Source organism: Phasianus colchicus, chromosome 3, assembly GCF_987193195.1.
Source record: "Phasianus colchicus chromosome 3, bPhaCol1.hap1.1, whole genome shotgun sequence".
Taxonomy (NCBI): Eukaryota; Metazoa; Chordata; class Aves; order Galliformes; family Phasianidae; genus Phasianus; species Phasianus colchicus.
Window position 1 is genome coordinate 67461798 of NC_143438.1, and position 26984 is coordinate 67488781.

The 26984-nt window shown below is 38.1% G+C and overlaps 2 protein-coding genes across 6 annotated transcripts in view; one reads left to right on the forward strand and one right to left on the reverse strand.

Moving 5' to 3' along the window:
- CHMP4C (charged multivesicular body protein 4C) overlaps nt 1–3815 on the forward strand; it is a 24384-nt gene extending 20569 nt beyond the window's left edge. The window contains exon 6 of the mRNA XM_090137764.1: nt 3797–3815. The gene's annotated coding sequence lies outside the window, so the exon portion shown is untranslated. The remainder of the gene's footprint in view (nt 1–3796) is intronic.
- SNX16 (sorting nexin 16) lies at nt 194–24484 on the reverse strand. 5 transcript variants are annotated; one of them, XM_090137760.1, is made up of 9 exons: nt 24403–24484; nt 23847–23984; nt 19622–20097; nt 15173–15259; nt 9944–10092; nt 7790–7859; nt 4274–4410; nt 2062–2178; nt 194–1750 (listed from the first exon to the last, which is right to left on the reverse strand). In XM_090137760.1, the coding sequence occupies exons 3-9, from the start codon at nt 19991–19993 to the stop codon at nt 1639–1641; spliced, it is 1044 nt and encodes a 347-aa protein (XP_089993886.1). In that variant the 5' UTR covers nt 19994–20097; nt 23847–23984; nt 24403–24484; the 3' UTR covers nt 194–1638. The 5 variants fall into 5 exon arrangements, with proteins under 5 accessions (XP_089993886.1, XP_089993885.1, XP_089993888.1 ...); XM_090137759.1 differs by lacking the exon at nt 24403–24484 and adding an exon at nt 24275–24345; XM_090137762.1 differs by lacking the exon at nt 24403–24484 and adding an exon at nt 23484–23716 and having other exon boundaries at nt 23847–24112.
- Nucleotides 24485–26984: the final 2500 nt, after the last annotated feature.

Below are 26984 nucleotides of genomic sequence, written 5' to 3' on the forward strand. Positions count from 1 at the left end.
TGTACAGATTCTAAGATTCTATGATTCTGTAAGTCTTCTGGTGTGCTGTTACAACATTCTCATTTGTTTTTATGCAGAGGTCAGACCAATAGCTGAAAACCTGTATTAAGTCTTTTGTCTCTTTCTAGAAGCATTTTTATCCTTTTGCTAGACAAGATACTGAACTTTTTCTACAATAGAAAAGAGAAGACAGGTGTTTTCACCATAGTTTTATTCCACCAGGAAGGTTTATACAGTTCTGCATAAAGGTCATTGTATGCACAGCCTGAAGTACAAAGCTCCCTTTGAAAACTCCAGCACAAAGACACTGCATGTTAACGACATTAAACAACGATGTGGGTGGTATAGGGGAAAAAAAGAAATTAAAACAAAACAGCATTCTTTCTATTGGAAAAGCAGAATAAAACAAGGCACTTTCAGTAAATAAGTGAAGAAAAGAAACAAGCTGTATCAAATATTCCACAAAGCTGACCCAGAGCACTGTAACAAAATTCTGCAGTAATGAACAAGTAAAATACAAAAAGGCACTACATAATCCTCTCCCTGTGACTCCTTTCTCAACCAATTAGCCAACTGAACTTGGCACAATGGAGTCTTAGTTATAAAGTGCATCTCCTGTCTCAATATGTTTTGAAAAATAGGCTATAGAACATATGTAGCAATATTCCCACACGTACAATACATTGAAACAAAAATACATTGCAACTAGATTCAATCTAGTTATGAATTGTGCAGAAAAAAATATGGCTTCTTTACAGTCTTTCAGTTATCTCCATATAATCTGAAATATTTTTAAGCAAACATGAATGCATTAGCAAGATGATAAGAGGTAGTGTTCCAAGTAAAAGGCAAACTTGCTGATTTTATTGTTACATGGGTAACGTAGCAAAGGTATCCCAGGTTTTAAAAGCAGCATTATCCAGCTAAAAGTATTATAGTATGCCATCTTGGGATGAAAATACACAGTGTTTTGGGGGTCTCATCTTAGTTCCTTCAGCAAAAATGACCATTTCTTTAACATACCTAAAAAATTGTTGCATTATAACGTTGTTTCATATTTTTCTCCTGGTACTGTACATTTTCCTATTGCATTGCATTAAAATTTCCAGACAAATATTCTCCAACTTCAGAATTTAAAAACAACATATGCTACACTCTTATTAAACGTAAGATGAGTCCATTTTTATTCCATCGTTCGTCAATTTATGGCTCTAAGAATATGAAAACACAAATACCAAACTGAAGAACACATCAAATGTGTCACATCAGTGGCACCATTCCGATGTGACACAGTACACCGTGTCACATTTAAGAAGTTAAATGTGTTTGGTGATTTAAAGTTTTTGTCACTCTGCTAGGAAAGTCAGCCAAACTGTGGATGTGTACTATCTAAATTTTAGCTGATCTTAGCCCTTATTAGACTTTAAATATATTAAATATATAAAGGCTAAATAAAAACTGAAATGAAAGCAGCACTGGGTATATTTCTTATGTTAACAATTTATAAGGATTTATGTAAACATTCGATACGTGCATTCTTGCTCTTGGCTGTAAATTCCTTACAGCTTCTGTATGCCCCTACCCACAAAACATGTCCCAAACAGGAAGTTTTCCTACATAACAGCAGCTGCTACTGATCTATTCTTCTTCATCAGCAGTATATGCTACTTCAGCAACTTCAATTTCTGGTATAGAATTTTCAGGCAAAGAGCCACTCCAGCACGCCGCGTGATGGTTCTCTTTATCTGAGCTGCAACAACAGATCAATAAGCTTTGTCAAATGGAAACTAATATGATTCTCTGTAGTCACGTTATGCCCACAAACCACCAAACATTTACAAAGCTTGTTGAGTAAGTGATAAGTTAGACATCTAAAATGAGCTATCCTGAGGGCCTTTATGAAACGTGGGAGAGCTACAGAGAGGTGCAATAAAGCACTGAATTTCTCAGCTGTGCAGAACTTATGTGAGACCACACATCTGAAAACATACTTCAAGAAAATTAAAAATATACTTAAAATATATTTTAAAATATATTCTAAAGTAAAATAATAGTATTTACCAGCTGTCCTCACCCAGGGTACCCTGGTCTGCTTCTACTGCAGAAGACTCCACCTCACCACTGCACTCACTTCCTTCTCCTGACATCTGACGAATCATTTTTCCTGAAGATAAATCCCTACAAGTAAGAATGAAGTATCATCAACCTGTTTATAATAAATATTAATCAGGGAAAAGCAGTTTGTTTCATTTTAAACTTACTGGTTTCTGGGAACATATCAATCTGACTCATAACATGCTCCATATTCTTTCGTATCATAAAGACACAGGGCTTGGCACTGGATAGCTATTCAAACAGGTTAAACTAATTTCAATCCTCTTGTTGTATCATAATTTTGTAGTTGAATAAAATAATCCAAGTCCTGGAGAAACGATTTGTGACTTTAGATATGAAATTAGAAGGAGATGATCTAGGCCACATGCATCTTGCTTCAATGGCAGAAGGATCACTGTAAATTGCTAGATGCAAGTTAATCAGAGCAATACATTCTCCATTAAAGAGACAGGTAGTAATTTTTCCCTTACAGCAAGGCAAGATGGTGGTCCAATAACCCTCGTTAAAAATCAAACTGTGGTCGTATGAAATTGCGTAGAGAAACTACATTTGTTTCCAAAGTATTTCTGTATGCAGAAAACATACATAAATTTAGGGTTGAAATCTGTCACTTGAATCAGAAAGGCTTGTGAATGATTTTGGGCTGGAGAGAATTCTACTACATTCATCTCATTTTAAAGTTCCTTTAATTACTATTATTTCTATAGTTTTAACATTAATTTTAAGTAGCACTTCAGTATTACTCATCGAATTTAATGAATTATTGGCCTACCTTCAGCCAAATCCAGGATGGTAAGTAAAGGTCTACAAGTCTACATCTAATACTTTATTCAATTGTTCACCTCACAAACATTCTAGGTACCTGGCTTTGAGAGTGTAAGGATAGAAAATGCCTAAGTGTTGTTGGTCTATCAGATCAAAATTCCATTTCAACAAGACATAAGTAATATCATGCATCATTCCCATCAGGCAAACAGTATTTCTTAAAGTTACCACACTACTTGGTAACTCCACAACCAAAAATCACAGGATTTACTTTCAATTAAGATTTCAACTACTATTTGGCTAACTTTCAAAAGCCTTACAGGGTCTTGAAAACAAACAGGGTATGTCCGTGTTAGAAATGAAATAAAAAAATAATCTATATTTAGGGAAAGCACTGAAGAATTGTTATTCATGCCTTCCGATTTTATTTTTAGTCATACAGAATTTCTTCCCATGCTGTTTCAGCCAAATACAAGCTATTTAATTTTCATTAGTTACTTCAGTGCTTACAGCAGTAGTAAGTCATAATTTTCTTGAAAAACAGGAAAGACATCTTTCAAACATAGTTCATTGCCTCCAGGAGTAGTCTTACAAACTGAATATAGTATTTGGGTCAGAATTCTCAACAAACCACAGCAATTCCACTTAAATAGTTTTCCAAATCTAGTCCACAAAATACGTATTAAAAAATGTAGTTTGTTAGTCAGCTAGAATCAACAAACCAAGCAGTATTAAAGTAACTTCTTCTGGGTTTGAGGGGGTATATTCATTTCCTAAGAAAGCTCCACAAAGACAGAGTCAGTAAGCCTAGCAGAATAGTGAATATTAAACTCCTCTCCTATTGCAAAATTTAGCAGATGAGCACCATAAAGGCTTACTGTGAAACTCAACCATACTTTTTTCTTTAGATTTAAAGGGACAATCTTCAGTGGCATTTAAAAGCTACCTACAGCAACATTCCAGGCAGCTCAGAACAAAGTCAGAAATTAATATAGACAAGATCGCTTCACTGTGATGCTCTGTTAAAGCTTTGAGTACAGGAGGAATTTTATAACTCAAAGCAATTCTTCCACTGCTCTCATCTCCGCTACAGCATTTCACGTATCCAGCATTTCAAAGGCAGAAGAAAACCTTTACCTTATCTTTACAAGATTTCAAGGATTAAGAACCATAAACCCAGTGACTTCAAAAGGACAATATGGATCAATGCTTTCTCAGTTATTTGTATGAAATAACAGCTTTTAGCCAGAGAAAGATTACTGAAAATACTGCCTTGTGTGCAATTGTGGGAAAATTGTTTTCAAGAAGACATTTAAAGCCAGTTCTTCTAAACTATCTAGCAAGAATGCCTTCATGTGAAGAAACACCTAACAATCCTATGATGTCTACGTACCTAATTCTTCTTTCAATAGCATCTATATGAAGTTGTTTTTCACTTAGTAATTTCTTCAGTGATTCCACCTCCCTTTGTTTTTCAAGCAGTTCTTTTTGGAGACGGTAATTTGTTTCCTCCAAAGTTTCACAGAAAGCCTAAGAGAAATTTAAGAACAATTTAACTTTAGTGGAACGCCTTTATTGATACTTCTTTTAGAAATCTCAAACTGTAACAGAATTGTATCTGCTTTTCTTTGTATTGATTTCCATAAAGAGCTACATATAAAAAAACAGTTTTTGGTTTAATATTAAACATGCCACTTGACTTTGAACAATGAATTTACTGTACCAAACTGCAACATACATGCTTCACTGTATCTTCCATGACACCAAACAGAAGCTTTTAGACGGAGGTTACTCTCTTCTGACACACAGTTCCTAAGACTGAACCTGTGTGCCTACATGAAACATGAGGTGAAATCCCTGATTCCCTTTGCCTTTCATATAAGCTTTGCTTTCACAGGACTTTGAAGTCAGTTGCCTAGATCTAAGTATCAAAGATAGCAGGAACATTCACAAAAAGTGCACGTTCTTCTATATCCAAGATAAAGTCAGAAAGTTATAGTTAGATACCAAATAGCTGTTACAAGTACAGTAATTGTGAAAATCCTAAGACCAATAGAAACACTTTTGAAGTCTAAGGAAATGCCAAGAGCAGTAACTGCTCACTGACAATACAGGTTGTGTTACTTCTTAGTGCCAAGGAGAATATGTGTACATGGTACATTCTGATGAATTTGACAGTGAGCAATCCCAAGACTTACCATGAAGAACTAACATCTAGTGAACATCACTGAATGCAGGAAATGACCCAAGTGGTGGCAAAGAGCCTGTTGGTCAATTACTGGTAAAAGCAAGCCTACCAACAGTAATGTGCAATTCTCTTTTAATAATTTACACATTCTTGCTAAATAAGACGACCCACTTAGGAGGCTATCTTGGATTACATTATATGCAACTAACCACTAATTCATGGAATTCATTGAATATAAACATTTTATATGAGCTCAGTTAAGAACGCTGCTAAGACACTGCATTACTAACATTTTAAAAACATCAGGCTACAAACATTAAAGAATAGAATCTTCTTAATTATCCAATAACATAATAATTACACAATTCAAACAAGTGCATTGTTATTCAATCCAATAACAATAACATTTCTAATGATTTTTTACGAGTTTAATTTATTTTATTGACAGATAGCAGATTTTCTTGGATGACAGATATTTAAGACCAATCATGAGTTGAGTCACAGCTTTTTTCACATCCGCTACAGCTGAGAACACCATTACTCACCATTCATCCTTCATGCAGCATTTTACCTAAAACCCTGGCAATCATTTCAGTTGAGCAGTACTCCTGTTTCACCAAGCCAACTGAATAAATCCCAGTGTATTTTGTAAAACTGCTGAGGGCTGCTGTAGTCTAACTGAAAGCTGGCCATTATTTCCTTAAGAATATTGTTATATTGATTCTATCTACCTTTACGTGCAAGCAAATTTCCTGAATCCCAGAAAAACTCAAAATGTTCTACAGGTGTTGTGAATACTTTCATTGTTCCATGAGAATGAAAAAAGAAAGCTCAACTTTTAAAAACTCATTTCTAGCATAGATTATGCAATCTATGCATAAGCTCCCTGGAAAAAGTCACTGTTCACAATGAATAAAGTGAATATCAGCATATTTCAAAGGATACTATAACAGCAGAAAGGTGAAATAAAACTGAGACAAACCTACTGGGGAACTGCGTGAGGTATCTTGTTTGTCAACACCTGAGCCTAGTACAGATTTAATACCAGGTGGGTATTCTCTGTAACCTCTCAAAAGACAACAAGGCTAGGCCAGCTGAAAAACAATTTTCTTCTTCTCTAGACCGTGAAATAAATACAGCTGGGAAAGGGCTTGTGGAAACTACTTCTGAGATTATGAAGAAAAAAACCTGCTGTAGTAAATATTTTGCCTAAAATTTTGTGATTAATGCATATAGTACAGTTAATTATTGGATAGCTATTAGAACTGTGGTACTATACCCCTGAAAAGGCCTAATCCGGTTCTAATGGGAGAAGTGCTCTGCTTAGACTACGTGATCTCAAGACGTTCCTTCCAACTTCATCCATTCTGTAATAAGATGTGCTAATGTTATAGAGACCAGGATTTTATGAAAGACATATCTGATAAATTTACTAAAATGTTTCACAAACGAAAACATAGCAACACACCTATTTTAATAGTTTGCCAAAATTTCTATGGTAGAAGAATATCCCTGACACTTAAGCACTGTATCACAGAATTGCAAGGGTTGGAAGGGACCTGAAGGGACCTCAAGAGACCGCATCCTGCAATGGGTCACACAGATAGGCCTCCAGGTGGGTCCTGAATATCTCCTTAGAAGGAGAACACTCCACAGCCTCTCTGGGCAACCTGTTCCAGTGCTCTGTCTTCTTACTGTAAAGAAGTTCTTCTGCATACTTGTATGGAACTTCCTATGTTCAGATTTTAGTTCGCTGCTCCTTGTCCTATTGCTACACACCACTGAGAAGAGCCTGGCCTCATCCATTTGCCTTCCACCTCCCTATAGATATTTATAAATGTTTATCAATCCCCTCTCTGTCCTCTCACATTAACATTAATTTCTGAAGTAATAATAATGTAAATGTAATTCCAGAACAGGTTGGATATTAAGAAAAATTCCAAAAGAGTGGCCAGGTGCTGGAATGGGCTGCTCAAGGAGGTGGTGGAGTCACCATACCTGGAGGTGTTCAAGACATGTTTAAATGTTGCACTAAGGGAATTAGTGGGCAACACTGGTGGCAGGTAGATGGTTGGATAAGATAATCCTGTAGGTCTTTTCCAACCTTAATGATTCTATGATTTATATTTTTACATTATCAAATAAGAAAACCAAAAATATAAGTTGTAGACACACTTATATAGCTAAGCATGTCAGTGAAATATACACAGAACCCAAACAGAGTGCAGCACACAGCATTAGCTGTACACTGTGCTCACAAGCATACTGAAAAGCTGTGATCTTAAGAAACTACTTGACACTCTCAGTTATCTGCAAGAACACTATTTTTAGCAGTCACAATTATGCTCTGTTACTTTTCATAGTAAGAATATTTTACAGTAAAGCTTGAAGTTTATACTGTATACACTGTGACAATGTGTTGAATAAACCTTCAAAAAAATCCCTCCCTATATTCAGAACTAGACTAGTAGATTTTTAAAATAATCCACTGCTTATAAATGCTAAAAAGAAGAGACTGTATTTTTGTGCAGGGATAAAGCATAGTTGTCAAAGATTATTAGCATGTATCAATTATCAACAGGCTCAAGTTTTAGAAATACATGCATTGGCACATTTTTGAGAAAGAATGGAAATGAAAATGTTTCATTTGAAACATCCCAGCAGATTCTACAATATTTTACTGCTTGCTGTCTTTTTAAAGAAATATAATATAGTACTTACCCTGCTCTCTTCTAGACTGTCAAAAGGACCTGGAGGGTCATCCAGACAAAGAAATTCTCTCACTGCAATGCTTAACCAAATAAAATAGAGTGCATTACTTAATGTCCAAAATGTACTTAAAGATAAGGGTAGTATTTCTTTAAGGATGCAAACATGCATCCTTACATTACTTTCAAATAACTGTTCATTAACACTGTTTTGAAGGCCTCACTTGTATGTGTTACTGAAGAAAATTATCTAAAACAAAACTGAAGCAGCTGCACAAATACACAAGTTTGGAAACAAAAGGTAGTATTCCATTTAAATCACCTCTTTCCTTCAAATCTTCAGCATATATCCTTATGATATTATATCCAGATTAATAACCAAGCAGTTTATTAGCAATTCTGTGCCTGCACTCACTACTTAGAAATGCTTAAATGATCTCCTACTGCAATGAACGCAAAAATAAATAAATAAATAAATAAATAAATAAATCAGAAGATCCAAACTAATTTACTGACTCTTCCTCCCATCTAAGAATTCCCGTCTCCATACTTACTTTCACCTCATCAGCCTTTATACCAATCTGAAAAATCCCTCCTATGATAATGATCCATTCCTTTCTCCGCTTAATCTGTGTGACAGATGTTGTAAAACTTTCCTTTTTTGAGCCCTCTCCACTATATTATCCATGACGTGCACAGCCTGAATTTGTACTATTACAACTGTCTCTTCCATATAAATAACACAACTATTTGTCTACTTAAACTAATATTATCACTTCGACTAGCTCAAGAAGTGATAGATGGTAACAAGTCATTAAATTTGTTAAATGGTTAGAAAAATAACTGCAAACCAAATGAAGTTGTTCAGCCATATAAAGTAATTTCACAAGGAAGAGACTTTTTTTTTTCCCTGTCCAAATAGTTTAATCTGCCTGGCTGAAGTGATTCTTTTTCAACATGATGCTCAAATCCATCTTATAATGGTTGAATTGTTCTTTTCATAAAGATGAAAGTTGTGCTGAATGAACTCACATATGGCTAATGCAGAGGAATTCATTATATGGAAACACTTCTGCTCATTATTTCTCTCAAGCATCTTCATCCTTGATCACATAATTCAGTCCAGACCCTTAAAAATATTTCATTTCTATTTTTCACTAGTGATCTCATTTTGAAGTATAATAGTAAAATAAAAGAACATGCAGTAATGCTTGTGTGTGAGAAAGGAAGTATCCAGAAGAATAAATTTGCAAAAACATTTTATTTACAATGTACTTAGAAAAAAGCCATATCCATTTTTTGTTCTCCCTATTGCTGCTGGCTGAACACTGTCTTTTTATATTGCTTAGAAAACATCTGGAAAGCTGTAGATTCACCACTTAATATAAGGAAGTCAAGAAGCTTAAGGCCCAGAGGCGGACACAACTTAAGATCACTGAAAATGTTTTGCTTGTTTTAATAAAATATCAATCTGATGGAGCACTCATTTACAGCTCAGCTATACTCTGACAGCATGCTTTGACCTTGCTTTCCCCTCTATGCGTTTCTTCATTTATCAAAAAGAAAATGCTGCCCTTAGAGCGACACTCCAAAGAAATCTTCTACATTGTGTAACAGAGATAGTTGTTATTTCTTTCCTCCTAAGGAACTTGGCCAGCTGATGTCCTTCTCAATAGAGGCAGCAAAGCATAAGCACACACCAGTATGAAAAAGGACAGGAAAGGCAGTGCTGCACAAGAGATCCATAACTGAACTCTACTGGTGAGTTCCCCTTTCAAGCTTCCTTACAGGGTTAAGGCAGAGAGGAGCGACATCATTTATAAAGCCTAACGATACTTTTGTTTAGCAGGTTAGGCTTCTTTCTCCCACTTTGTGGTTTATTTTCTTCAACAGATTAAAATATGTAGGTGTATTTCAATTTGGCCTTTTACTGAATCTTTTATTTTAAATATTACTACGTCCAGTTCTTAGTTAACCATGTGGAATTCCCTTCTTCTGCTTATGGTTAAAATGTGATTAATAGGGCACCAAATAATTCACATAATGACCAAATAAAAAAAAAGTCAACAAAATTCTTTACTTTGTTGCTCAAAGATATACTGCTAGAATCCACAAGAAATTTGAATGCAAGAAACCCTAAACCCACAGGCAAATTCTAATCACATACCAGTTTGCAATATCTTTGTGAGCTACGAGGTTCTGGAGGAATGCCTGTAGTCCCAGCTGTCTATCTTCCAAGAAATCAGGATTATAATTATCCTTGAACCATCGCTTTGGTGGAAGGGCCAACCGAAAGCCTGGAAACATATCTTTCAGCTGAAATAGAAGTCAAAGACAAATGAAGAAAACCAAGAAAAAAAATCTTGATGAAATATTGAATCTGATGACAGCATTGATTTTGCTCAGAATTATAGGTTCTTTCTGTCTTCTGAAATGTTCAAGCACTAAGTACATCCTATAATTTGATTTTACTTATTCTTATAAGTAGTGTAAATTGAGGATACATTTCTATCACATGCTGCATTGCCCTTGGCAATCAAATGACCTCTTAAATTTACCACATAGGAATGGGATTAAAAAACATTGCTTTGTTATTTGATGTATTTGAAATGGTGAATGCACGAGAACTGTATAAGAAAGAAGCAATAGATGAGTAAGCATTTCAGTGGTGCTTCTAAACTACACAGGGATAGTAACTACTACATAAATATATAAAGCTCACTACAGACCTGTGACTGCAACTCATCCTTTTTGAAGGCAAAAAGAATGAATGATGATGCACACATGGGATACTTCTAGTAAAAATATTAAAGTTTAATATACATGGATGTGGTTCAAATCCCATTACTGCCATGCAAAATTTTTGGCTTGCTTAAATATTGATGATGTGTATTCGTTGTCAGAAAGACAAACAATATTTATGTGAACTGAAAAATGAAACACACAAATGAATGGATGCTGAAAATTATATAATGATTGACCTGCCCAAGGGCACTATTTATCCATTTTTCTAATACACATTAAGATCAGAAACATTAAAGCTTTAACTGAAAGCAATTTCAGAATGCCTTTTCTTAGAAGAGATGCTTAAGACACAAAAACACAAATAAGGATTTATCATCAAGAGAAAAAGCAAACAGGTTTTTACAGAAATAACTTCCCTTCAATTGCAAGAAAGGATTTAATCTTGTGAAGACAGGATCAAGCACATTTCTGCCAGAGATATACGAGTATATACATCAAATACATTCGTACACATGTATGGGTGATAGGAATTCCAGAATCTGCCTTGACAACAGTTTAGCACTTCATGTTTCAGTAGCTGCAAGATAATTCTTCAGTGAGCCTCTTGATTCCTCCATGGAAACAATTTTTAACTTTCTGACAATAAGCTTTATATTTTTTAGTTAATTTTAAGGAACTCTTGGAAAAAGCTACATGGTAGCTCATTTAAAAAGACATACTCTATTCCAGTTTCAACCTCTCTCTACTGTTTAAAGGAATAATCACATTTGTTTGTTACATTTGCACATGTAAATACCATCTCATAGCACCAGAAGGATGTTTTTGGTTTGACTTGATCACAAATATTGCACTTTCAATTTGAAGCCCATGATAACTACTGGTTTCTTCTAGTTTCTTATTTATTGAATGGATTGTCAAAGCCTTGCTCCTTATCTGTGCATTTAAATCTTGAAGCTTTCCTCTTCGCTTACTGAATTTTATCTATCAGATTTTATTGGTTTAAGTTTATCTTTAGTAATCTGAAGTTCCTTTATCTCTTACCAAGTTATCATTAGTACTGTACATATATGCATATTTTAAGCTCTATAACCTCTCTTATCTAACAAAATACTGAACATAACTCAAAAACAATAACAAAGGGACTTCCTGTCTTATCCCAATTGTAGATAAACTTTCACTTCCGGGAAAATTTCTCAAGCAGATGGATTTCTGCTTAATGACTTCACTCATCTGGTTATGTAGATAACATCATTTATTTCTAAGGAAAAAGTTTTATTTCTATCCACAGATTACACCTTCTGTGAATGAACACAGTATGAGAAAGCTAGCACCTGTCAGCAGACCAACCTTCAAAGGCACTGTCCTCAGGTATTCTTTCTTCAACACTAATTGACTGCATCAGGAAAACTCACGGGTCTGACAAGTTTTGCTGAATGTGATTGCTTGCTTGTATTCAGTGTTTTCTTAGATGTCTTTCCCCCATATCATCATGTGATAGCTCATGTATCACATGAGGCAGTATCTCAGGGAAAATTAGTTAACTTGGTCTATTCTTAGCTCAGCAGCTCTGCAGGCAGAGTAATAAATGATGCAATTTTTTCCCCACTAACTTTTGGCACAGGAAAGTACTTTCCCCATACTTTTCTAACCCACTAGGTGTCCTTAAGAGACAAAAATGTACCCATCTAGCCAAATTTTAGTCTTGACACCTAATCTCTCAAATTCTATTACATTCAACACTTAGATTGATTTTTTTTTTTCCCAATTAATACTGAAGCAAGAGAGTATTTCTGTCTTTGACGTATCATTTACTATTTGCTTTCCATAGTTTACACTCAAGTCATGCATTTGTATTCTTCTGTCTCCTTCCCTTACTTCTAGCTGACTCTAATGACTTACAGAAGTTTACCTCTCTCATTCATGGGATCCTGCAACAGTTCATCCTGCACCTCAGCAGTTTTAAAACTTATCTGTTTCATTCATAAAAGGACGCTTAATGGTTTTGGCCTTTCACTCTATTTTATTAGCTACTGTGTGCTGAAAGTATTTTAGAAACTAGCAGAAGATATGGCCAAAACACCTATTTCTCTGAGAGATCAAGGCGAAGAACGCCTTTTCAAAGTTCACTAGCTGCTTCTTTCAGTCAGCTGTGTGGCATTCACTCAGCCTTTAACTCTATCTACACGCGTCCCCATTCTTACCTTTTCTCCATTTCTAGCCACTGCTGAAATTCATCCCTCAGTTCAGTATGGAGTTCTGAATAAGCATATGCCTGACACATACAAGATGAACCGCCCTCTTTTCTTTATCTTGTCTTCCTGAACAGTCATTTCCCTCAGTTAACAGTTCAAACCATGACTCACAGTGATTAATTACTCAATTCAGCTGACATTTAATGCCATGCTTCTAATATGGTCGCAGGGAATTAATAACTTGCTATCAATCTCAAAAAAGATGTTAGCAAAAAGGATTTATAAGATAATGTATCACTAATGTTAACCATTGATTTGTAGGAGAGAGAGTATAGAAAATCCAGAAAGTATACATGAATGCAATTTCATTTCTACTTGCCTTTAGAGTGCAATCAACAAGCAATTGCAAATGTGCTATAATGTCTTCTGAACCGATGACACACCACTTATTCTTCAGTTCTTAAGAAACTGTATCTTTTATATATTAGATCTAAAATGTACAATAGTTCTGAAACTTGTAAAGAATTAGAGAGTAATAACAAAAGTTGACTACTTGTATACTTAGGGTACAGAAATTTCAGTCAGTGACACAGAGGAAAAATCAGGAAGTTCCTTTTAAACAGAAATAGTCCTACCCAAAAATTATGCTGGAAGTCACTTTTTAAAGATTTGACTGCAAAGACTAAAGGCTTCACTTGTAAAATCTAAATATCCTCCTAAAAAGAGTATCTGTGGTGTTCTCATTTCTTTTTCCACCTCATAGGCATGCTAGAAGACAGGGCAGTTCTTGGCCTATATATGACATAGCTCACTAAAATACACACTGAGATGTGACTTGACTTCAAATTGAAACCTCCAGAACAACATCACCATCTTAAAGGGATTCGTGTGTTTGCCAATAATCATTTAATTTATGACACAGAATTAAATTCTGACAAATAAATTTATAACAGAATTAATTAACACACAAATTTCTTCAGGAAAAGTCAAAGAATCATAGAATGGCCTGGGTTGAAAAGGACCACAATGATCATCTAGTTTCAACCCCCTGCTATGTGCAGGGTCACCAACCACCAGACCAAGCTGCCTACAGACACATCCAGCCTGACCTTGAATGCCTCCAGGGATGGGGCATCCACAGCCTCCTTGGGCAACCTGTTCCAGTGTGTCACCACCCCCTCTGTGGAAAAACTTCTTCCTAATATCTAAACTAACCTCCCCTGTCTCAGTTTAAAACCATTTCCCCTTGTCCTATCCACCCTCATGAACAGCCATTCTCCCTCCTGTTTATATGCTCCCTTCAAATATTGGAAGGCCACAATGAGGTCTCCCTGGAGCCTTCTCTTCTCCAAGCTAAACAAGCCCAGTTCCCTCAACCTTTCCTCACAGGAGAGGTTCTCCAGCCCTCTGATCATCTTAGTGGCCCTCCTCTGGACCCACTCCAAGAGCTCCACATCCTTCCTGTGCTGGGGGCCCCAGACCTGGACTAATTTGTATTCAACATTATGTGGTAGTTTCAGTTTCTACTCATCTTCTAAAAGTAACTTGAAAGACGTTCAAATAAGTAAAACCAAGAGCCCAGAGTGTGTAAGTTCAAATCCACATTTAGAATTTCAAAATAAAGTTCTTATGTAGTTACACATGCGGGTTCAGGTAAGAGAAATGGTAAACTAGAAATTCATTACTAGTGCCAAACAAAATAGAAGTTGCAAGTGTTAACCTGAAAGAATGTAACAGAAGTAAACACGTTAAGCCTGCAATGAAATTTCATTCTTGAGAGTTGACAGTAAAATAAAGGTGAGCATAGTTAGTCATTATTTTTTGGTTTTATGCTGTACAGAAATAATGCTAACTGGAATTGCTGAACATTATTCACCAATTCAAAAACCTTGTGCTTTTTAGACAAACATATTTGGTTTTGAATACTGTAAAAATACTGTTAAAGTTGATGTCCTAGAACTCTGATTTATCAAGAACCTGTCCTCAGCTTTAGATATCTGATATAATTGTTTTACAGTTACCCTTTGGTATGCTAGAAACAGAAGACTGATCAGCATAATTAGGACTTCCAGTATTTAAAAGGCTTCAGTTTTATTGGTCTGTGTAGAGTTTGTTGCACCAAAGAAGAATAAATAATTTACTGGACTGTTCCTGCAAAGGTATGTGAGTATCTAGTTCCATTTCCACACATAGGACACAACTATTGAAAGTTAAGTTCCTTCATCAGATTGATTAGGAGTAAAACACGAAGTATTCTAACAGCCTAAGATGAAAAAATATCACCTTTACACTAAATGTAGCTAATTTGTATGCATAATACTTGCATGCTACTGTTTTCCATTAAGACAATACGTATTACGTGCTCTGAAGAAGGAAAGAAAAAAGCGACACAAAGAGAATGAAATGAGGAGTAAGACTGAGGCAAGTTAGCTGAATATTTCCCAGTGTATACTTCTCACCTTGTCATTGAGCCTGGAGAAGTCGGTGTACCGTCTGAAAACAACCCAACTTTCCTCTGGACTTCTTTTTACCAGTATTTTGTATACCTAGGTAGAAAAACAGGAGTATTAGACAAACATGCAGAACTGAGAATGAGTTACTGGCTGGAAGGCTGAGATTATCCTTCATTTCTTAATGAAAAAGGCAGAACTATTGGATAAAAAATAGTTCAGTATAAAGCATAAATGAATTTCAGAACTTAAGGAACGAGTTTCCATAATTGTCAAATACTTTTAACCACCTTCTGTCTGTAAGAACGGGTTTCTGAAACTGCATACGCATTTCTACTCCAGGAGAAAACAAGTCCTGCCTATCAAAAGTCATCTGCTTTAACTATTACTGGATTTAGTTAGTAATCTCGGAGGCCAATCTGCCTTTAAAATGACTGTAATGATCAGTTGCTGCATGTTATATTACTTTAAAATGCCTCATGTGACTTGGTTCACAAGGAAATTAACGTAGGATAAAATTAGGACACTGCTTTGGTCTTCTTATCATAGACATCAGCTTTTGTTTTTCCAGGCAGAATATGACCACTTCCCCAGGTAACAGCATCAAAATAATTATGCCAGCACTGTAGAACTAAATAAATGAATCCTCAGAATCAGATTTAGCAAAACAGTAGTGCAGTATTACCGTTCCATTTAAAAGCAAATGGATTAAGAAAATGGATTAAAAAATTAATCAACTTTTAATCAATTTTTAGAAGGGAGATGGATACTGAAATCCAAAAAGTCAATCACCATAAAACTTATCAAACAGAACTTTAACTAGAAAAACATTAAGTAATGTTTAAGAAAAAGAAGTTTCCATGTCACAACCTCACTTTTCCCAACACAAAGACTTCAATCGTAATAGGTTAGCTTTCCTAGCTAAGTGTTCTCTAATTAAAGATGATGAAATACGAGTAAGAAAGAGATAATTTTGGAATTGTAATCACAGGTATTTCACTTCTTAAACATTTTCTACTCTGTTATGCAATGAAATATTTTATTTTTCTCCAAAGAAGGATGCCCTGGCTAATAATGTCCTGGCTTGGAATGGACTGCCAAGGCAGTGATTGAGTCCTCATCCCCACAGGTATTTAAGAGCTGTGTGGATATGACACTAAGGAACATGACTTAGCAAAAAGACCCAGTGGGTCATGTTGGTGGTTGGACTTGTGATTTTGAAGGTCTTTTCCAACCTACATAACTCTATGTTTCTAGTTCTGTATGTTCTTGTCATAACAAGTTCTTTCCCTGGACAATCTTTTTTTTTTTTTTTTAATCATTCTATAAATGTATTTTTCTTGTTGCAGTCCCAACATGCAATAACCACTAAACTTCCCAACGTCTGTGCAGCAGAAAGGCTTCACTTCTTTAAAAATATTATATTCAACTGCAAAGAGTTACATAAGCTACATACAACTACAGTAAAAAAAAAAAAATGAAAGCAATTTCTGAGCAAGTACTTCTCTTATCTACTTTTAAACATGGAACTCTACTTCCAAGCAGCAGCACCTGCAGACATCTCTGCCTACAGTAGAAGCAGTATTTTGGTCATGACCAAAGTGCTGTTAGCTTCTAAATCCATTTTGCAAGACATGCCTGCAAAGCAAGTCTTAAAATGTAATTCCTTCTTCCTTTTTCTGTGCTTACCCAAATGTTTCAGCTTTCCTTTCCTAGCAAGGATATAAACAAACTTTTATTATATAGAGTTTGATGAAGCATAACCACTATATAGAATTGTGAAGACTTACTGCTAGTACACAGCAAAACACCAGAACAAGCAGCTTTGCTACAGCTTTTCTGATTTACAGAATGTTCAACTAAAAGTTCAGCAAGTATATTGCTTATAAACGCATATATAAAAAAAAAAACAATGAAAGGAACACACCAAACAAATAGTCTGGCCCTGAGTGGCTTCCAAGTAAACAATAGGCAACTGAAAAAAATAAAAAGTCAGCTCGTGATTACCCATTAAAAAAACAGTTGAAAAAAAAATTTTTGCCAAAGTAAAAAAGAACCCACTTCTTTGAAGACTCATGATTAATAAATAAACAGAACAGTACTACAAAACCTGCTGCTCTTTCATGTGAAGCTTTTGAGAAAAACTACAAATGATTTCAAAGCTCTTTCTATCCTTAATTCCCACAAATACAAAATACTCAATGAACATATGCCAGTATTAAGCAGTAACACCTCAGCTGATTCAGCACCTCGAATCATTTCCAGCTGACTTAAAAATTAAAAAAGGGGGGTAACTGAACATCTCAGGACTGCCAGCACATGCGAAACCAACCACTCACATGCAGTGATGTCCTCCAGTCCCCCAACAAACAACAACAAAAGACCATAAAGAACCCAACCAACCAAAAAGGCCATGATAACAAACCAATCTCCTCTCACTTGTGGTTTTGATTTAATTTCCTCCACTGTCTTCCATCTCACTGATTTGAGCATTACAGAAGCAACCAAAATTTCTAGCACTAATTACTCACTGGTTTTAATACACAATAGCAAACTTATTTTCAACACGCAACTGAAAACAAAGTTAATTACATGCTTTCAGAAATAACAACACAGAAACGCAAGAGAACTATGGAAGAGCAAAAACACATCTAAGGAATTTAACCACGAAGAATGTTTCTTTTGTTCTGTAGCTCAGGATTCTAAAAACAATGACAACTTTGACTACTTAATTTAAGTGCACCTGATCCTGTGTGAACACTGGACTCTGCCTCAGCATATTTTCAGGTCTAACAGTCAGTTTAACAATACTACCCATTGTTTTAGTTTTAAAGGCACTGTTTTAAAGGAATCTTTTAATCTATATATAGCAAAAAACTGGCTCTTCTCCTATGCTACCAGATGATTAGAAGCTGAAAAATTTATGTCAAACCAAGCTATCATCCTCAAATAATTATAAAAGCCGCGCTATTCAATTATTTGCCAAAATAACTTGATGATTTTACTACTTTTTGAGGTATCAAAGTTCCACACATTTCTAATGGATCTGCTGTTCTCTTTTTTTTTTTACATCTTTGTGACAAATGTTGCTCTCTTGAAGCAACACAATAAGTAACAAATAATTTCCATCAGTTCCCCAAGATTTGCTTAGATGTTTCAACTACATTCATAAAAATAAATGCCTGAATGTATTTACGGTTCGTCAAAAAAAAAAACCAACTGAATTGACAGCTACTGTACATTTTGAGAAAAATCAACCCATACCAGTCAAGCTGGTGTTCTGTCATCAGACATTCCATGGCATATCTCGCTCTGATGTTTTCAAGACAGAAGTGATCTCCACTAATTAGAAACTAACAACCTAGTAAAACAAGAAGCTGTAAACTATGTATTTGTGCTTTAATGTAAATAAGATCATGAAATGAAATTCTTCATTTCAAACACGAGACTAAATTTTTATATATTTAACTACCCAGAACTTCCACAAGTTCACAAGAAATTACAACTTTGCAAGGATTCCTGACTTTTCTAGCAGATGTTCTTGATAACTGAAGTAGAATGAATTGCTTCTACTCCATGTACAGAGTTAAAGAAAATCACAGGAATTTGAAGGGACCTCAAGAGATCATTGAGTCCAACCCCCAGCTAAAGCACATAACTTACAGTAGGTTGCACAGATAAGCAACCATATAGGTCTTGAATACTTCTACAGGAGACTCCACAACCACTCTGGGCAACCAGTTCCAGTGCTCTGTTACCCTTATTGTAAATAAGTTCTTCTGCATGTTTGTATGGAATTTTCTACATTCAAGTTTTAGGCCACTGCTATCCACCACTGAGAAGAGCCTGGGCTTCACCATTTGCTTCCCACCTTCCTATATTTATAAACATTTATCAGATCCCCTCTCAGTTGTCTTTTCCCCAGGCTGAACAGACCCAGGCTACTCAGCCTTTCCTCACACAGGAGATGCTCCATGCCCTTTATCATCTTTGTGACCCTCCGCAGGACTCCTCTAGAAGGTCATGTTTTTTGAACTGGGGAGCCTGGAACTAGACACAATAGTCTAAACGTGGCCTCACCAGAGCAGAGTAGAGGGGGTGGATCACCTTCCTTGACTGGCTAGCCATGCTCTTTTATAATGCACCCCAGGATACCATTGGGTTTCCTGGCCACCAGGGCACACTGCTGGCTCATGGCCAACCCCTGTCCACCAGGACATCCAGGCCCTTCTCCTCAGAGCTCCTCTCCAGCAGGTCAGCCCCTAACCTGTACTGAGTGTGTTTTCCCACCTGTATAATGGGAGCAATATTTTCCTGTCAGGGTGAGGGACTTTGAAGCAAGACTAGTATTTGGTACAGTGCTCCAACATCCCTGCAAGATTAACAAGTGAAAGAGAATGCAAACTACAGTCAATATCTTATCATTACAGAATAAACTATATGATTCCAAAAACTTACAGTGAATTTCGCTCTTTCCTCCATCACCTCATAACCCAGTATAGTAGGTGTGGATGGCCGATCTTCCCAGCTCCTGGAATCTGTATTCTGCTCTATTTCTTCTATGGGCTGAGTACAGTACTCTATTGATGTATCCAGACCTGTGAACTTAGTCCTAACAAGTGGACTGCTACAAGCAGATGACGTAGAACCAGTCTGGTCAGGCGTGCTCATCTTTTTAAAACTACCAACTGTAGAATCCTCTGGCTGTCCTTTTGAAGAACTGGAACTTGTTGAGATGCTTCCAAGAGAAGAACGTCTTTGGTTTCTGTTTGTAAAGCTGGATGATGAACTTCCAACAGGAATAGGAACAGGAACGTATGGTGTTGCCATCCTTCATGGAAAAAAAAAAAACCAAAACACCCTGTTTCCAGTCCAAGCGTTTAAGGTTCATTCAGTGTATAGTCCATGATGTCTCTTCTTTTCAAGAACAGTACCTGCAGCAAAGGACAGGAGATCTCATTTTAGCTTTTTTTTTTTTTTTTTTTTTTAAAGTGATAGCAACTGCGATATACTGCTTTGGAAAAATCTGTATCAGTACTGGGATGGAGCAGTACTGATGGTTAAAGGTTCTCACAAGGCTACATATAAAATACTGCTTTATCTCTGCTGTTTGAGAGACTGATATTCAGGAGTTTTCTGCCTTTCACGACTATTAAAAGAGTATAAAGTGAAAGTACAACTATAAAGGAGAAATCTTTATGATGTCAGCAACTTTTAGTACAAGCAGAATTGTTCCTGTATGATGCCCACAAACAACACATGCACGTAATATTCATGACATGAAACAGATTAAAACACACTAAACAACTTCATTGAAAAAAACATAGTTGCACATCATATTCATTGACATATGATGCATTTGTTTTTAAAGCAACTTTGTTGCATGTAATCTCGCACACATTTTTAACAATTAACAAGGCTCATTTTCTGTAGCTTCAATTATAGCAGTAAATGTACCTCAAAAAAAGTGTTGCAATATTATTTTTCTATTTCAGGAATCTAAAACGGAAGAAACAAGTTTAAGCAAAGAAGTTGAATCAAAGGCTTTATACTGATCCACAAGAAAACCATTTTAAAGTAGAATTAATATTTAGGGTACATTTACATACATTTCTATACAAACTTTTTTGGCAGTCTCAAACTGCCAAAAGAAGCATCATCATCTCATACCAAAAAAAAGTTTCCTTGCAAGATGCAAATGAGATGCTATCTCTTTGGATTAACTGTTGAGTCACCACCCACTTCACCCAGGAGTACACCAATCACAAAGCTGCAGGCTGCTGTGAAATGGGAAGCTGTCAGCCTGATTCACATCATAGATGCAATCAGTCATCTACTGAAGCAAAAAACAAATGAGTTTTTTAATTGCTAGGGTGATGTGATGTTTTCATTCTTGTTTTACATAAGTATTAGAGAACATAAGAAATAAATGAATACAAACTGAATCATTATAAACAAGACAGAGTGAAAAAAATGCTCAGTGAAGACTTCTGTATATGTGAAATTTGAGGGAACATGACCAAGCATTTTCAAACTGGGAGCAACACACAGAAGTCTCCCTGCCCCACCCTGGGATGCAGCTGAACACTGAGCAGCAACTGATGGAGCAGAAATGCCAGTGTCATAAAACTGCTGATTTACTTTGCTGGCCAGGTACTTCATTTGAACAACCCAGCAGCTTCTACTGCAGCACAGCTCTGTGCTTTGTTGTGTGACTTCACTCCTTATATCAGATAGCTGATGAAGCAACTCACACCTGTCTTGGAGACAAGATGTTCTCCCGTAGCTAAACTAAGACACAAATCAGTTCTGCCCACGTGTATCTCAATAAGCATCTGACTTCTGCCTCAATGCAACCCTGCAGTGATTTTTGAGAGGTATAAATATCAAAATACAAAATCTTCTCAGGTAGATGACATTCCCTGGAGCTATTAGGTCATATAAAATATTGAACAAATTAATATCTGGCTGCAGTACATGTTACCAGCATGAGGATTGAAAGCATCCCCTATCCAGATATTCCTAGGAGTTCATAGGGATTAAATCCCTACAAACAGAAGCAGCCAGGTGAGTTGAAGGTTTGCAACAAATCAAAGAATCTATAGATAATGATACAAAAGTAACACAGTCTTCTGCTGCATAACTTTGTGAATCTAAACTAGAAGGAAAACAAGTCCACACTTCAGGGAACCTATAAAATTCAGTCAAGATTTTTTGGAATTTTGTGAAGGAAAAAGCCTGCACTTTTCAGCATTTTGTCTTTTTTAAAGGACATTCTCACAAGTTACAATGCTTGTGAACAGTGCCTTTTCCAGAATGACTCCCTTGTTTAAAGCAGAATGCCAGTCAAGAGCTTTTTGGAAATCAGGAACTTACTACTACCCTTAAATGCACACTTGTTACTGAGAGACTTAACACGAATGGAGCTGTAGTGCAAAGCACCTGGTGTAAAGAATCCAACATCCACACTATACATGCTTCAGCAACTTTTATCTCAGATTAGCTATAATTTGGTAGCGCTGACTGAACACTTAGAGTGTGCACCCAGGATGCATTTTTTGTTTAAGCTTCTCACATACACTTAAAGACCATTCCAAACTGTAAGTCAATGCACATTAAATGGCGTTGATCACAGTATTTGCTTCTAAAAGACACTCAAGCTAACACAGTAAAGTTAACATAGCAAACACACCCACAGATAAATAAAAGAAGTGATGCTAGCAGTGTCTCACTCATATTCCTAGATCTCTGAAGAGTAGCAGTATTCTTTGAGCAATGGAAGCATCAAGTCAAGTGAGCTAAGGGCATGCCATGCCATGCCATTCAAACTGATGTTTTTCAACATTTCAAGAAAACAGAGAAAGAAACATACCAAGATATTAGAACTTACCATACTAATTAATACATAGGTATATGTAAATTCATCTTAAACTGTAGAGTTATCGGTCTCCAGACACATAAAATATTTATTTGCTATGAGTTTCACCAGGATTTAAAATCACATTAATTTGCTCTTCATAAAGGCTAAATCTTTGAGAGAAAAAGTACAGTGCTGAAATGAGGGTCACAACCTTAGGACTTCAGTCTTTCTGTGTGTCCAGAAGTTCACTGTCAATTCATGTAATAAAAAGAACAGAAAGCAATCTGATAAAACACTTCCACACAAACCAGGGTGCTCCTTCCTCACATTGGTGAGGAGATGAAGAGAAGATTTAGATGCAGACTGCTACTTTCAAGCTTCACAGCAGACTGGTCTCATGTCACTGCATTAAACCAGTAAAAACATTGCACCACACCAACTTCCAGAACAAACAGATCAGTGGTGACACCTGAAACCAACCACATCAGTTCTTTCTTGTATAAGCACTTACTTTACTTTTTAATAAGAAATTTGCTCCCTGCTTAGAAGCCATGCTTGGACCCCACAGTTTGACTCCCAACTGTAAGTTTAAGAAGGAAACAAATAAATAAAGACAACTTCTGCTGGACTGAATTGCTAAACCTGAAACAGGATAAGACAGAGTCCTAGGAATGACAGTGTTACATGCTGCAAGACAGCAGGACACCAACTTAGCAGCTATTTGCAACAGGCACCTCCCTTTTTGCAGGCAAAGGAAACAGGCTGTAATTGAACCACTTTGCAAAGGGTTTGCATCCAATCTGAAGCAACTGCAATTCCAAACGCTTTTAAGCTAATGGCTTTTAGGCTCAGGGAGAAACATGTAAGCCTTTCGATTCAAGGATAACAGATTATAAACAGAATGATCCTTATTTAACACTTGTAATTGGATTTAGAAGACTTTCAGCAATGCAATACTACCTGTGAGCTGGCTGCATTCAGAACACCTCTGCTTGGGCAACGGAGTCAATGTGACCTCCGCTGCTTCGGGTGTAAACGCTATAATGGAACACTTGCTTAAGAACCAGTGGAAACTCTGAAGAAACAACGCTGGATTACGTTTTCGTAATTGTTTCTCCAACAACAGCGATTGTGTCCACTTTTATTCAGCCGCCTGCACGCTGTTGACAAGCTGAAAGCCCCACGTGCAGCACCTGCCAACACACGCGGTTATCACAAACTCGGAGTTTCCCAGCACAGCTGAGGAGCCCCCCGCTGCACGCGAGCCAACCGCAGGCAGCCCTCGTCCGCCGCCGCAGCACACGAAGCGCTCACGCCGCCTACCTCCGAGACGTAAGGGCTCGGGAACGGACCAGAGCAGCCACGCGTTCCCCAGGCGGTGACTTCGGCCGCTCCCCGCGCGGCTCGCGGGCGGCCCGCCCCGGAGCTCTGCCGGGCGGCTTTACGTAACTTGAGGACTCGCTGCGGAGGGAAAGCGGCTCCAGGCCACGCGTTAACCCTTCAGAAAGCGGCCCGGCCGGCGCCGCGGTTCGTCAAACCCACGGCGCCGCGGTAGCGCCGTACGCCCGCCGCCTGCGCCCGCGGGGCGCCGCAACCGCCCACGGCGCCCCCCGCCGGCGAGGGCGCGCAGCCGCCTCAGCTCAGGTGCGCGGGGGCGGCCGTGCCCTGCGCGGCTCCGCGGAACGAACGAGACACCCGGCTGTCCGCGGCCGCCCCGAACCCCCGTGCCGGCCGCTCCCGACCCCGCTCACCTGCTCGCCGCCGCGCCCGCTCCCCTCCGCGGCCCCGCAGCTGGCACTGCCCCTCCCCCTCGGCCGGCCGGCCCCGCCCCTCCGCGCGCGCGGCGCCCAGGGCTGGGGGCGGGGCCTCGGGGCGCTACCTGCGGCTCCGCGGCGGGAAGGACTACACGAACCGGCATGCTCCGCGAGCGGGCGCGGCCTGCGCTTCCGGCAGGCAACGCGAGGCTGCTTCCGGCAGCGCTTGCCGCGGGGCATCTCGGAAGTCGTAGTTCCCGGTCGGCGCGCTGCCCGCTGGGGGCTGTAGTTCCGCGGGGGCCGCCGTTCTTAAAAAGAGATGTACGGGATATTTTGGAGAAAATGAAAACAGCGCAGCTTGTGTCAAAACAAACGAACAAACAAACATTTTGTACATATACCTTATAATTTTTACGTGTTGTAAATATGCGATGTGTAGAATTTCTGAGCCCCTCTTAGTTTTCATCACAAGGTTGCCGCATGCCTGGTTCTCTGGAACTGCCTTTCCCGCCTTCCTTTAAGTCCTTTAAGGAAGGTATATGAGGACGTGGGGTACTTGCAGATTGTGAGTGTGGGCAGCCTGCTGGCACCATGGCTGTGGCTGCTGTCAGGTGTCTGCCTCACCTCTCAGGATGATGTCACAGAATCATAAAGGTTGGGACAGACCTCAAAGATCATCTACTCTGACTGTCAACCCATCCCCACCATACCACTAGCTGTGTCCCGCAGTGCCACATCTCCATGCTTCTTCAGCACCTCCAGGGATGCTGACTCCATTGCTTCACTGGGCAACCTGTGCCACTGCTTGACCACTCTTTCTGAGAAGAAGAAAATTTTCCTACAATCCAGCCTGAGCCTTCCCTGGTGCAACTTCAGGCCATTCCTTCTCATCTTATTGCTGTTACGTGGGAGAAGAGGACAACCCCCATGTTACCACAAGCTCCTTTCAGACAGTTCTAGACAGTGATAATGTCACCCCTGAGCCTACTCCAGACTGAATAATCGCAGCTCCCTTAGCCAATCTTCATTAGACTCATGCTCAAGACCCTTCACAGCTTTGTTGTCCTTCTCTGAACATGCTCCAGGTCCTCAGTGTCCTTCTTGTAGTGAGGGGCCCAAAACTGAACACAGTATTCAAGGTACAGCCACACCAGTCTAAGCACAGAGGAATGATCCTTGTTTCTGCTGCCTACACTATTTCTGATACAAGCCAGAATGCCACTGTTCTGCTTGGCAACCTAGGCACACACTGCTGGGTCATGTTCAGCCAGCTGTCAACTAACACCTCCAAATCCTTTTCCTCTGTCCAGCCACTCTACCCCAAGCCTGTAGCGTTGCATGGGTTTGTTGTGACCAAACAAGACCTGGACTTGGTCTTGTTGAACCTCATACAATTAGCCTCAGCCTATTAATCAAACCTATCCAGATCCCTCTTGTAAGGCTTTCCCTCAGGCAGATCAACACTCCCTCCCAACTTGGGCGTGACCTGCAAATTTACTAAGGGGTGCACTCAGTTCCCTCATCCCCATCATCAATGAAGACATTAAACACAACTGGCTGCAGGACTGGTCCAAGGCTGCTAGGAAGCTGTGCACCTCTGGTCAGATGCTGCACAGCTGATCAGCTTATTTGTAGAGTGGTAGGGTATACAAATAGTGTAGCAAAGCTTGGCTGGTGAGATGAGCTGATCAGTGACTGCAAAATGTTGTGTAATCATGCTGTATTACTCCCTCAACATACACTGGTCTGGGAGCTACTGTTACCATTGGCATGTAATCCTTCTGTTGGATTAATATTCCACAGAATTTTTTTTTTTAAGTTTTGTTTGTTTGTTTTTTTATTTTTTCTTTTTTATTTGTCATTGTTTAAACAGCATATTGGACTGTTTGGAATTTATTTTGAACTTAGACTTTTAATGAATGTTGTTCTTTCAAGTAATTTCCTCAGATTTGGCAGGCTAGCTAGCATTCATCATGAGCAGAATTAACAGACTTGGAAAGCATTTGTGAATGACTGGTGCAGAAGCCATGCTGCAAGGAACATTTTCTGAACTAATTTTCCACTTATATTCCCAATTCTATCTTAAGTATGTAGTACTCAACAGGGATAATACACTGGAATTTTTGAAATGCATTATATAACCTCCAAGGAGATTTAATCAGTTTCCTTTTGAAAATGGCACTGCTGAACCTGATACGCTCAGGATTTCACTATTATGTGCCTTAAACTTTGTCCTACCAAGATGAAAATATCCTCTAACTTACAGCGGTGAAAGAGAAGAAGCTGCTAGAAAACAGGAAAATTCTTACTTCCACTTGCTCAGAACACTTTCTTTTCTATAGCAATTTTATTGAACATTGGAACACCTGCTTATGTTCTATTATTTAATTATTTTTATCATAAATATTTATTTTTAAAGTAGCAAGGTACCTCTTAAAAAGAAATGGATTTTTTTTTCTCTATAATAATGTAATTTTTTTTATTTTTTATTTTTTATTTTTTTTAGTTAGCTATCCTTACAGCTTGTGAAGTACAGGTTAACAGCCCCCAGAACAATATTCAGGTCGATTCTCCTTATGGCCCTGTTGATCATGCAGGAGTTCTATCCCAAATCCTTTGAAGAGGATGGGGTATTTTTCATCACGGTGAGTAGTTGTAGGAAGGAGTGAGGCTGCATTTCTTTGGCCATTCGGAAATTCCATGGAAG

What these genes read in the sequence shown, in the direction of transcription:
- SNX16 (XM_090137760.1), bottom strand. Translation starts at nt 19,993, where the DNA reads ATGGCAACACCATACGTTCCTGTTCCTATTCCTGTTGGAAGTTCATCA. An exon ending in TCTCCAGGCTCAATGACAAG is followed by an intron (nt 10,093 to 15,172) that starts GTGAGAAGTATA and finishes CTTCTATTTCAG; the next exon opens with CTGAAAGATATGTTTCCAGG. An exon ending in ACAGTCTAGAAGAGAGCAGG is followed by an intron (nt 4,411 to 7,789) that starts GTAAGTACTATA and finishes AATTTCTCTTAG; the next exon opens with GCTTTCTGTGAAACTTTGGA.